This window comes from Cynocephalus volans, chromosome 3 (assembly GCF_027409185.1).
Source record: "Cynocephalus volans isolate mCynVol1 chromosome 3, mCynVol1.pri, whole genome shotgun sequence".
NCBI classification, from domain to species: Eukaryota; Metazoa; Chordata; class Mammalia; order Dermoptera; family Cynocephalidae; genus Cynocephalus; species Cynocephalus volans.
In genome coordinates, this window is record NC_084462.1 from 106,901,843 (window position 1) to 106,914,421 (window position 12,579).

Genomic DNA, 12,579 nt, shown 5'->3' on the forward strand with positions numbered 1-12,579 from the left:
TGACGGCAGTTCCGAGTCCAGTGGGGGCGGTGCGAGCTATGAGGAAATAGAGACGGTGGTAGGGGTTGTGTGAAGATGGAGGTAGGAACTTGAGTGCTAAGAAGGCTGGCGAGAGATCGCGCGACCGGGTTGAAGCAGAGGCGGGAAGATGGGCGGAGGGACGGCTGACGGGAGAGGAGATAGAGCAGGGTTTGGGGAGTGTTATCAGAACGTTGGGGTCAGAATCCTTCGCTCCAACCTAACTCCCTGCTCTGAATAACTTATCCCTGCGGCTTTCTTTTGGTTTCCAGTTTCCCGGAGGAAATGACAATTACCTGACGATCACAGGGCCCTCGCACCCCTTCCTGTCCGGGGCCGAGGTAAGCAACAGCTGCTGACGCTGCGGGGGGAGGGCCTGAGGCAGCCGTGGGGGTAGGGTGGTGGAGAGGAGAGCGCGGACGCCCGGGACTGGGGGCTGGGAAGCAGGGGCCGCGATTGGTGTGTTTAGAGAAAAGTGACAGCTGCTTCTAGAGCCTCTGAGGACTGCCTGGGGAAGGCCTGGGAAGCTGCTGTCAACAGAAAAGCAGGATGTTGGAAAGAGATAATTTAAAGAGGAGAGTGATTCTGTGTTGGAAGACAGAGTGGAATTGTCTCCTTTCGTTGGGGAGAAATAGCTACAACAATCTTGGGGTATCTCAGTGGGAAGAAAATTTTTCAGCAGCTAAAGAAATAGGGGTGAGGGAAGAAGCCTACCTAGCACGGGTTAACCATGGACATGTGTTTATTCTAGAAACGAACCGTGTTGAAGGGGTCTTTTTTTTTTTTTAACTTAAACTTCTTCCTCTGATAAAGTTAGTAGTTACGTTTACATACATGGTGTTAGCTTGTTTTGCTAATGACAGGAGGAAAGGAAATAGCTACCAGAGAACATGAAAGGAATTGAGTAGAACATGTTTCTGTTTGCCAGTGGTTTAGACTTCGGGCAGATTACTTCATCTTTGTATGTCACAGTTTCCCCAGCTTTTAGATGGCTGTAGTAGTTTCTCACGATGTTGTAAAGTAGAGGTAATGGTTATGGTGAGGTCCTAAAGTATTCGTGAAAAGTTTTGGTTGAAATATTGTCGTAGTGTAGATATGTATCACTTGTTTAAGCAAGACAAAAGAGAAAGATGGAACAGATTAAAATTTCTCAGTCTTTGAGAAACTGTGAAGCCTTGAACCTTCTACCATCTTTTGAGGATTTTAATATTTTTTTTCAAAAGTGATGTGAACCTTTTGCATCAGTTTTTTTTTGTACGAAGAATTGTTAATTGCTGTCGAATGGACTTATCCTATAATAAATCCTAAGGTTTTCATGGATGAGAATTAGATTGACAAATAGCAGTTGCTAGGTTTTTTTCAACTTCTTTATTGATGTTATTATTTATTATTCTTCTCCTAAGTGGGGGAGAGGGGGAGTGTGAATCAAATGAGCAGAACATTCAGAAATGATATAAAATGAAAATCTGTTTGGTGCTTTGCAGTTCGTTGCCAGTTTCTTCTGAATGAGGTCTCCATGGTGTAATTTCATTATGTGGAGTGTTATAAATCTCACATTGGCCTCATCCATGTGAGAGTACGTCATTGCCAATTTCTTCTCAATCAGGTCTTCACAGTTTAAATTACATTATTTGGAGTGTTGTAAGTTTCACATTGGTCTTATTCATGTGAAAGTACAGTTTAAATACAAGTAGCTTTCAAATTTATCCCGTTCTTAATCTTCTACCCCTTTAATGAGGTTGAACAATCAAGAGATAACTACATAAGAGGTGGCTCCTTTTTACCTCAAGAAACTTTCCAGGTTTGAGTCTATCCTTTATTTTTGTTTTTATGATTTAAGAAATTTTTTGGTTGCTTTTTGTTTTGCCAGAGAGCTCATAGCTAAGTTCTAGGCTTGATTTCAGTAGCTTTCTTTAGTGTAGGACTTCTGTCATTGTTAAAAGTTCTTTTTCTCATTACAACTTCTACACCTTCTCTTCCCCTCTTGGTGGTAGTGGTGGTTGTTTATTTTAATGGGTTTGTGGGTTTTGTTGTATCCATCCCAAATATACCTTAGAAGTAAGTAAAGGTAGTATTTTCTTAAGATTCTTTTAGAAGAAGAGTACTTTTAGAGTTTTCTTGCAAAAAAAAAAAAAAGTTGTCTATAAAAAGTACTAACCATTTAAAAAATTGAAAAATTGGACTTAATTAAAGTTAGAAACTTCTTTTCATCAAAAGGCATCATTAACAAGTTAAGCACTCTACATACTGGAAGAAGATACTTACAGTACATATATCTAACTCATATTCAGAATATATGAAGTACTTCTGCAGAGTAAAAGAGTCCAAAAGTTAAAAATGGGCAAAGGATATGAATAGTCACTTCACAAAAGAGGATATCCAAATTGCCACTATGAAAAAGGGTCATCATCACCCATCAGGGAAATAAATGCCAATTAAAATCATTACAAGATACCATTGCACACCCAACAGAATGATTTAAAAAACTGACAATTCCAAGAGTTAGCCAAGGATGTGGATAACTCTCAATCATTGCTGGTGAGAGTGTAAATTGATTCAAACACTTTGAAAAACTGGCACTATCTACTAAAGATAAATGTGTGCCTAACCTGTGACCTGCTAATTCCACTCCTTGATATATACACAATAGAAATGATTGCATGTTTGCCAAAAATGTATGTTCACAGCAACTTTATTATTAACAGCTAAACACTGGAAACAACCCAAATATCTATCAACAGAACAAATTGGTATATTTATAAAAAGGAATACTACACAGCAATTAAAAAATGAAATGTTAAATGCAACATGGATAATCTCAAATATATTGTTGAGTAAAAGAACCCAGACATGAAAGAGTAGACCCTATATGAGTTCCTTTTTCATGAGGTCTCAAGAATAGGCAAAACTAAACTATTGAAATAGTGGTACCTGTTGTGGAGGGGAGGGAATATGTATTGGGAAGGGACATGAGGAAATCTTTGAGTGATAGAAATATTCTGCATCTTTGATTTGGGTGGTTGTTACTTGGGTGTTTACATATGTAAAAGTTCATCAAGCTGTATACTTAAAATTTATGTACCTTACGTAAGTTATACCTAAATGAAATAAGAAATAATAATTCTAAAAGAGTAGGTGTCCAGAGAGGAAGGTGTACCATTTGTTACAGCATTGCTTGAGAAAAGAAAGTTCTGTGACATGATGGAAATTTAATCTTTCAATTTCTCTCATTCAGGTTGGTGCTTATATAGTGATGTTGTGCTTTGAGCACGTTAGGGAAATAAATAAATCATAAAGATGCCTATCCTTAATCAGGAAAAGTACTTATAACATTAGACTAGTTAGTGATTTCAGACTGAATAGGTAAAATTGTCACAACTGTACCAGTTTTTAAGAGCAATTATTTTAATGACCCATAGTACCAGTGTATTGTTAAATAAATACGTGTTGGGTTAAAATAAATTTCTCTAAAATGAATAATCTATACAAGAAACTATTTAAAGAAATAATGGTACGAGAATGAGAAAAGGGAGGGAAATAGTATTTTTTACTTTTTTTGGTTCTCTCAATATCTAAGCATTCTTGCTTTTAAACTGTAAATCCCAAGCTGCCTTCTCTCAAAAAGGCCCAGGAATCTAACCGTGAAGGAAAGGAAAGCTGAGTGAGAAGATACTGCATCATGTTTCTGTTTTCTCCTTCTGTTTCCAAATTACTTACTTTTACTTTAATATTTGCTACAGTTTTAGCTTTGTTTTATATCTGACAGTCTAGAGTGCGATCCAGTTATGTAATAGATACACTAAAATAAGTTTATATATTCAATTACTGGATTTTACCCATAATTTCACAGACCATTTATGGTGATAAAAGTGATTTTAGTGAATCTCTGTGTTTATTATAGCAAGTGGTTTGCCCTTCTCTGTTCTTGATAACTGCAGTTATCTTACTGTTCATACTTAAAGGAAGAAATAAACAAAGCAAAACAAAGCAAAATGGAAACAAACAAACAAAAAAACACCACCAACATGAAAGCCACAGATACTGAATAACAAAGCTGTTTCCACATCCCAAGGGGTGGTGCATAGAAAGAATACTTTTGTTGATCTGATACAATGGAATCTGTCTATGTCTGGTTTTTCAGAGTAGTCCATTGGAGCACTCCAGATGGTTTATGACAAGTTGTCCCTTGTAAAACACTGGTCTCTTGTTTTGGATACTTTATGAGTTCTCATTAACAAGTAGTATCATTTTTCCTATCTTGGCAGAGTTGCTGTTTTATTTGTTGTGGTAAGCAGAAAAGGATGAAAATCTTTTGCTTTGCCAAAGCAATCTGTATCTTAAAAAAATTGAAAAATACTATTGTACAATTATTAATCTAGTACAGTAAATGTTTCTGTTGGACCTTTCCTCTGTTCCTATAACTTTTTGTTTGCATGAGAATTTGGTAAAAATCTTTGTACCCTCTTTCTGAAAAATTCTCACATGAACCTAAACTGAAATTTCAGAGTCACGGACCTGAAGGTAAAGTATGGGTTTTGTACTGAGAAAAGCTCAGTTCTCAGGGAAAGTTTTAGTTTTTCCTATAAAGAACTGCCTGCTCCTATGCTCCATGTGCAATTCATATTATATCCCAGACAACTATCAAATTTTTACCATAGTAAATAAAATACTAAGGAGGAGGAAAATGTAGAAATGAAGCTGTGTGTTGTTTGTTTTTGGTCCTCTAGGAAGCTTTTTTCTTTTTGCCAATGTGATTCAGAGAAATTGGGCATTTCAGAGGCATATTTTTTTCCTCTCTAGTTCCTACTAGCTGGAAATATTCTCTCTAACAATGTCTTCATTAAAACAAAAATGATGATAATAGTGAGACCCTTTCTGGATCTACAGAAACATCAAGGAACAGAGTACATTATTTAGGGCTGGTCGGTTAGCTCAGTTGGTTAGAGAAAAGCCTTATAACACCAAGTTCACGGGTTTGGATCCCCGTACTCGCCTGCTGCCCCCAAAATAGCCTTTTTTATTTATGAAAAAAAATGTGTGTACCTATTTAATTTGATCTGAATCAGTTGATATTTACTATGCTGTCTGTTAGGTTGATAGAATTTAAAATTTCTAAAAGTCCAATTATTTAGGATCATTGGTTAGGGCAGGTGGCAAATTAATAATTATTAGGATATTAATATCATTAATAATGGCTAATAATGGTTATTAATCAATTATGTTTCAGGCGATGTGATAAGCTTTTGTGCACTAAATTCCGTTTATCCTCATAATAACCATACAAGGGTTTTACCATTGTATTTCCCATTTTATAGATGAGGAAAACCTGTTCAAAGTCATATAGTAAGTGGCCGAGTTGGGACTTGAACCCAGGTCTGTTTGACAGCAAAATCTCTCTTGCTGTTATTTATAATGCTTTATTGCTGAAGATGACTCCATTTGAGTTTTTTAGTGTCAAAAAGGAACCATAGCAGTTAACATATTTGTAGATCAGACATTGGTCTGTTAACAGTGTGAGTGGTAGCCCCTTTCAGAATAGAAAGAGTTTATTATTACTGGTCTAATTGGACTCAGAGGAAGGGAATGTGTCTTTAGACAGCTAGAATAATCTTTTTCTTCCTCTCTTACAGAAAGACTTGGTTAGAGCAAGACTAGGAATGTGCTCTGGAACTGTTAGAGAACCAGTTTGCTCTTTGGCTGTAATAAGGTTTTTCTCCTCACTATTATCCTTCTCTTGGCATTGTTAGAGTTTTCCTAAAATCCTATACAAAGTGGAATTTTATTTGTTGTTAACATAATTCCTAAAATGGAAAAGACGTAGGCAACTTTAAGTGCAAATATTTTAGAGGGGCATAAGTTTCCCATAATAGTACCTTTTAGGATCTGTGTCAAAGGACCCTAAAACAACGAAGTATAATTGGCTGGTTGACAATTTATTTCTGTGATCTAACAGTTCAGGTTTAACAATTGCAAAATAACTGCTATCTATTAGAATCTTTAGAGAGATTCCAAGCATCATAGCTAATCGGGTTATAAAGGGTAGATCCTAACTAATGGTGCTGAAATAATTATTCATTAGAACAATAGGCATAATAATTTAGGACAACTGAGATGGTACAGGTAGAAAATAGATAAAAGAATTGAACATTGTGATTGATATTAGCAGCCTTGTATGTGCCATATGAGCAAGGGTATGAGATATGAGAGGTTTATTTGTAAAACTAAATAGGTCCTAAGAAATTGATACCAAAAATAGGGTCCCAAGCTGAAAAGAGGTACACTGAGAATATCCAGTACCCCACTGTGTTCTTCACTTACCATTATGCAGTTCCTCCTCCCCTACTAATTCTTTTTCCCTTTTTTTCTCTACAGACATTCCATACACCAAGCTTGGGTGATGAGGAATTTGAAATCCCACCTATCTCCTTGGATTCTGATCCCTCACTGGCTGTATCAGATGTGGTTGGCCACTTTGATGACCTGGCAGACCCTTCCTCCTCACAGGATGGCAGTTTTTCAGCCCAGTATGGGGTCCAGACATTGGACATGCCTGTGGGCATGACCCATGGCTTGATGGAGCAGGGCGGGGGGCTCCTGAGTGGGGGCTTGACCATGGTAAGGGGCAAGACATTTTCAGGCTCACCCAAGCTCATGGGCAGGGTGTTAGGGGAGACAAAAGTTACTCTATTCCCTACTACATTTGGGTATTCTCATTCTTTTGGCTAAAGGCTCACAAACCTAAATAAATGAAATTTACCATCTGGGTCAATTTTACTTGAAAAGTAATTTAAAAGTATAAAGTTTCCAATGGTAACCCTGAAGTGAAAATGATTTATTGTGATTTTCACTTCAGGAAAAAAGGTTTTCTCTTTTATTATGGCCTTCACATCCTAGGACTCAAATGCAAGTGTGATAGCTGATATATTGAGGGATTTGTTCAAGAACAGTCTGTACCAAACCTAGTATTCATTGTGGATTAGTGCGATACATCAGTGTGTTGGGCTTCCAGGACATCTCATTATTAACATATCTCCACACTGTATTTGATGCCAAACATCTCTAAAATTGATGGGCCTTATTTACTCTGATTGCCTGTGTACTGCAACTTTAAAGGCTGTTCTGCTTTTTTTTTTAAAGATGACTGGTAAGGGGATCTTAACCCTTGGCTTGGTGTTGTCAGCACCACACTCAGCCAGTGAGTGAGCCGGCCATCCGTATATAGGATCCGAACCCAGGGCCTTGGTGTTATCAGCACCGCACTCTCCTGAGTGAGCCACGGGCCAGCCCTTAAAAGCTATTACTTTGAGAAGTTACAGATGGGAAGTTTTTCTTTACCCTGTGTGTGGTCATTATCTACACATAACTGAATAAGTTATTTACTCTTTAAGTTAATTTGTCCAAAATGAAAACTTCTCTGATTATTTATAGTTATTTCAGAATAGGCCTTTGAGTGCAAAGAAGTGAATTTTCTAATTTCTCTACTTTTAAAAAAAGTTTAATATGTTTTATATGTAGACAAATTATTTGATGGGTTTTAGAGTTTAAATGATGAAACAGTCTGGGTAAGCAGAGGATTTATAAGCTGTCCTGAATTCAGTGGGGGGAAAAGTGGTATTTTATATTTAGTGTTTAATTAGTCCTTCTGCTTCTCTCAGGACTTGGACCATTCCATAGGAACTCAGTATAGTGCCAACCCACCTGTTACAATTGATGTACCAATGACAGACATGACATCTGGCTTGATGGCGCATAGCCAGTTGACCACCATTGATCAGTCAGAACTGAGTTCTCAACTTGGTTTGAGCTTAGGGGGTGGCACCATCCTGCTACCTGCCCAGTCACCTGAAGATCGTCTTTCAACCACCCCTTCACCTACTAGTTCACTTCATGAGGATGGTGTTGAGGATTTCCGGAGGGTGAGGCATTCCCTGCCAAAATCAATTCTGCCATGGTATTCTAGGATATAACTCTTGGCCTACAGAGCCTAATCAGTGTACTTTACTTCTGCCCTGCCATCTCCTCTGCTCTTTTCTGTGTATGAGGACCCACCTCTTGAATTCCAGTTTATAATGCTCCTCCCAATCCCCATTCTCATTGGTCCTCATATACTTTACTAATGTCTTTTAATTCTATTGCCTCTGTTTTTAGCATTTCTGAAAATTCCGTATATGTGGCTAGTTTCCCCTTATATAAAAGTCCTTTTCTTACAGTTCTCCAGACATATAATTTCCTTCTTCCACCTTGTAATTCTCTCTTTTTTTCTCCCCTACAGCAACTTCCCAGCCAGAAGACAGTGGTGGTAGAAGCAGGGAAAAAGCAGAAGGCCCCCAAGAAGAGAAAAAAGAAAGATCCTAATGAACCTCAGAAACCAGTCTCAGCATATGCTTTATTCTTTCGTGATACACAGGCTGCCATCAAGGGACAGAATCCCAATGCCACTTTTGGAGAGGTTTCAAAAATTGTGGCTTCCATGTGGGACAGTCTTGGAGAGGAGCAAAAACAGGTGAGCAAACAATGAGAAACTAATGAATAGTGAATGTTCCAGGATTTTTTAGGTAAGGGGATTAAAAATTAAGGTTTTCTTCTTTCTTATATGTCCTTATTTATTAATGTCAGCTCTTTGTTAATGGCATTCATACATCATCACTTGTCTTAGAAGTTGCAGCCATACACTGAATCCAAAAAACCCATTTTGAAATTATTATAAAGACACTGAATCTTTACAGTAACTCTATAAAATAACAACCATTTCCTCCTTTTTACTGAGGATGGAAACTGGGGCCCACTGCCAGTTAATATAAATTTTAAGTGGCAGAGTTGAGACACAATCCAGATTCTTTAACTCCATATTCCATGTGCTTCCTACTAATAGTGACTCCTATAATTTTTTGTGTATCTTCAACTATTTTTAGATATTTTACTTTTCTAAGCCTCATTCTTTTCTCATTTATAAAATTAGGCTATTACTTGACAAGTTGCATGCTGTGGCTAACTCTAAAATCCACTACCAAGTTTGGATTTAGAATTTAATTTAGGGTCTTTTTAGCCTAGTATAAATTTGAAAACTAGTCAGTCTTCCTAAATTTAATCTGGATTTTAAAAATAAATGAAAATTATGATACTGTACAAATATGAGATACAATTGAAACTGAAGATGGATATGATTATCATTACCCTAGGCACTGAGGTCTTGGGTCAAAGTGAATCTTCTACTTAATATTTGAAACGAGAAGCTGAATTTATTATACGTAACGTGTATCAGTTGTCTGTTGCTCCTCAACAAACCACCACAAATTTAAGGGCTTAACACAATGGCAACTTCTATTTCTCATGATTCTGTGAGATGGCTGGGTGGTTTTTTTCTTGCTATTCTTGCCTGGGCTCATTCCTGTGGTTGTAATCGAATGATGGCTGGTATGGCTGGCCAAGATGGCCCTGCTCCCATGTCTGGCAGTTGTTGCTCTCTGTTGGCTAGGATGCCTTAATTCTCCTTCACGTAGGCTCTCATTCTCCAAGCAGGCTAGACTGTCTTCCTTATGGTATGGTAGACTTAGAGCAACCTTCCAAGAAAGCAAAAACAAATGCCTCAAGGTCTCTTAAGTCTCAGTGTCACTTTAGCCACATTCTCATGATCAAACAAGTCACAGATTCAAACGAAGAGGAAACAGGCTTCAAGAAGAAGCCTGCAGGATGGGAGGAATTCTTGTGGCTGTTCTTTGCAAACAATTTACCACATTCCTTTAAGTAGAATGTACTGATTAGGCACAGTTGCAGACTAAGAAACTATTGATCTTACATAGTTTTGGGTCAGGGTTTCTTTTTGTGGCAGAAGTGAACATGGGTTGATGTTCACTTTAGAAATGTAGTTATTTTGGCAAAACTCATTCTTGATTGGCTGGCTTTCAGAGGTATGCTCAGTGAAGTGAGTCAGCCATGGAACCTGTCTATCTGATTGTTAGCTTTCAGAAGTGTATTCATTGAAAATGTTGTCAATGATTAGACAGATAAATTCATTCACTGATGAATAATATAGAATTATAAGTCTTTTCTAGGAGCATGGGGACTTATTTAAAAGTCTGTCTTTCCTACAGGTGTATAAGAGGAAAACTGAAGCTGCCAAGAAAGAGTATCTTAAGGCTCTGGCTGCTTACAAAGACAACCAAGAATGTCAGGTAAGAGGATTAGGGCAGAAAGATATTTAAACCAATAAGTTTTTTGAACTGTTAGCTAGCTGTTATAAGTAAGTACCAACAAAAACCTGTGGGACTTATTGAAGCCAGATAGTATTAAAATCTTTAAAAGTATATAATAGCTTTCCCATTATTTGTCATATAAACCTTGTCATTCTGAGTTTATTCATTACTTCCATTGTTTACTTTAGCCAGGGTGGTACCCACAGCTGCTCCTTTTTAAAAAATCTGTGATGTATCTTTTCTTTGGAAGTGATTAGAGTGAATATGTTCTACGGTAGAGAGTAAATCTCCAAATGTTATTTTTCTTGATCTTCTTTTAGGCCACTGTGGAAACAGTGGAATTGGATCCAGTGCCACCATCACAGACTCCTTCTCCACCTCCTATGGCTACTGTTGACCCAGCATCTCCAGCACCAGTGTCAACAGAGCCCCCTGCCCTGTCCCCTTCAATTGTTGTTAACTCCACTCTTTCATCCTATGTGGCAAACCAGGCATCTTCTGGGGTTGGGGGCCAGCCCAATATCACCAAGTTGATTATTACCAAACAGATGTTGCCCTCTTCTATTACCATGTCTCAAGGAGGGATGGTTACTGTTATCCCAGCCACAGTGGTAACCTCCCGGGGGCTCCAACTAGGCCAAACCAGCACAGCTACTATCCAGCCCAGTCAACAAGCCCAGATTGTCACTCGGTCAGTGCTGCAGGCAGCAGCAGCAGCTGCTGCTGCTTCTATGCAACTGCCTCCACCTCGACTACAGCCCCCTCCATTACAACAGATGCCTCAGCCCCCGACTCAGCAGCAAGTTACCATTCTGCAGCAGCCTCCTCCACTCCAGGCCATGCAGCAGCCTCCACCTCAGAAAGTTCGAATCAATTTACAGCAACAGCCACCTCCTCTGCAGACCAAGATTGTGCCTCTACCCACTCTGAAAATGCAGACTAACTTAGTCCCACCAGCTGTAGAAAGTAGTCCTGAACGGCCTGTGAACAACAGCCCTGAGGCCCACACAGTGGAGGCAACCTCTCCTGAGACAATCTGTGAGATGATCACAGATGTAGTTCCTGAGGTAAGCCTCTTTTTAAGTGTTTCCTCTAGGCCAGTGGTAATGTATAAGAGCATTTTTGGCTGACTCAATAAAAGTGGGGGTTTCTTTTTTTTTTTTTTTTTTTTTTTTTTTTTAAAAGATGACCGGTAAGGGGATCTTAACCCTTGATTTGGTGTTGTCAGCACCACGCTCAGCCAGTGAGCGAACCGGCCATCCGTATATGGGATCCGAACCCGGGGCCTTGGTGTTATCAGCACCGCACTCTCCCGAGTGAGCCACGGGCCGGCCCAAAAAGTGGGGGTTTCTACTAGCATTTAATGCCTGGCAACTAACAGTATAAGACATCATGCAGATGACATTTTCCTGTGACAGTGACTTGTCCCACCCAAGATACCCATGGTGTTTTTGTTGAGAAGTGTTAAAAGGCCTCTTGTCACAGACCACTCCTTAACTAAGCAGAAGTTAACACTGTAGTTCAGGTAGAGAGGATAAGCATAGTTGTTACTTCTTAGAGGTGTCTACCCAAGGATCCTAAACCTTGGAGATATAAATCCTTTCATTTCTAGGTTTTAACTGTTTAGCTTGATGTTTTAAATGCATGTGGATCACTTGGTTAGAGCACAGTGTTAACACCAAGGTCAAGGGTTCGGATCCCCATACTGGCCAGCCACCACAAAAAAAGAAAAAAAAAAAAAAGGAATAAATGCACGTGGAGTGGGAGATATAGCCAGAACAATTCAATGGGTTTGTATCTTTAAGTTTTTTGAAAGAGACATAAACAGATGCCAGTTACCCTAGTTTTCTTTGTTATACATTGTTATACATGACCAGTAATTTGTTTCGGCAGCTGGCTGGTAACGGGATCTGAATCCTTGACCTTGGTGATACTCTAAACTGAGCTAACTGCATGACAATTAATTTTAAAATATGGGTCTGTTTCAGACTCGTTCTACAATTAAAGAAGCAATCATTTAAATGAAAAAGATAACACCCTATCAAGCGGGAAACTTAAACTCCAAATTCTTTCCCCTTTTCTAACAGCACCACATTGTGTCTTCTCTTAGCACTCTCCATCTAGCTTACTTGAGGTGATTCAATCTCTACTCACATTCTCCTTTTAATACTTTCAGAGGAATATTATTCAAGTGTGGAATAAAGTCAGTGATGGGTTAGATTAATTTTAAGGGCATTAGAATATCCCCAGCCTTTCCCTGATGGGAAGAAATCTTCCTGTCAGTCTGCTTGGAAAAGTTCTAAAGAGGGGGAGACCAAGAACTCACCTTCTGGAACTTTACCCCTACATGTGAGGGATTTTAACACCT

At 38.6% G+C, this 12,579-nt stretch overlaps 1 protein-coding gene across 1 annotated transcript in view; it reads left to right on the top strand.

The window, feature by feature from the left end:
- Positions 1 to 12,579, top strand: part of TOX4 (TOX high mobility group box family member 4) — a 15,922-nt gene continuing 3,343 nt past the window's right edge. Inside the window, exons 1-7 of the mRNA XM_063088447.1 lie at positions 1 to 81; positions 291 to 359; positions 6,391 to 6,633; positions 7,674 to 7,934; positions 8,291 to 8,521; positions 10,110 to 10,190; positions 10,532 to 11,278. Coding sequence (XP_062944517.1) covers positions 76 to 81; positions 291 to 359; positions 6,391 to 6,633; positions 7,674 to 7,934; positions 8,291 to 8,521; positions 10,110 to 10,190; positions 10,532 to 11,278 — 1,638 coding nt within the window. The 5' untranslated portion in view covers positions 1 to 75. The remainder of the gene's footprint in view (positions 82 to 290; positions 360 to 6,390; positions 6,634 to 7,673; positions 7,935 to 8,290; positions 8,522 to 10,109; positions 10,191 to 10,531; positions 11,279 to 12,579) is intronic.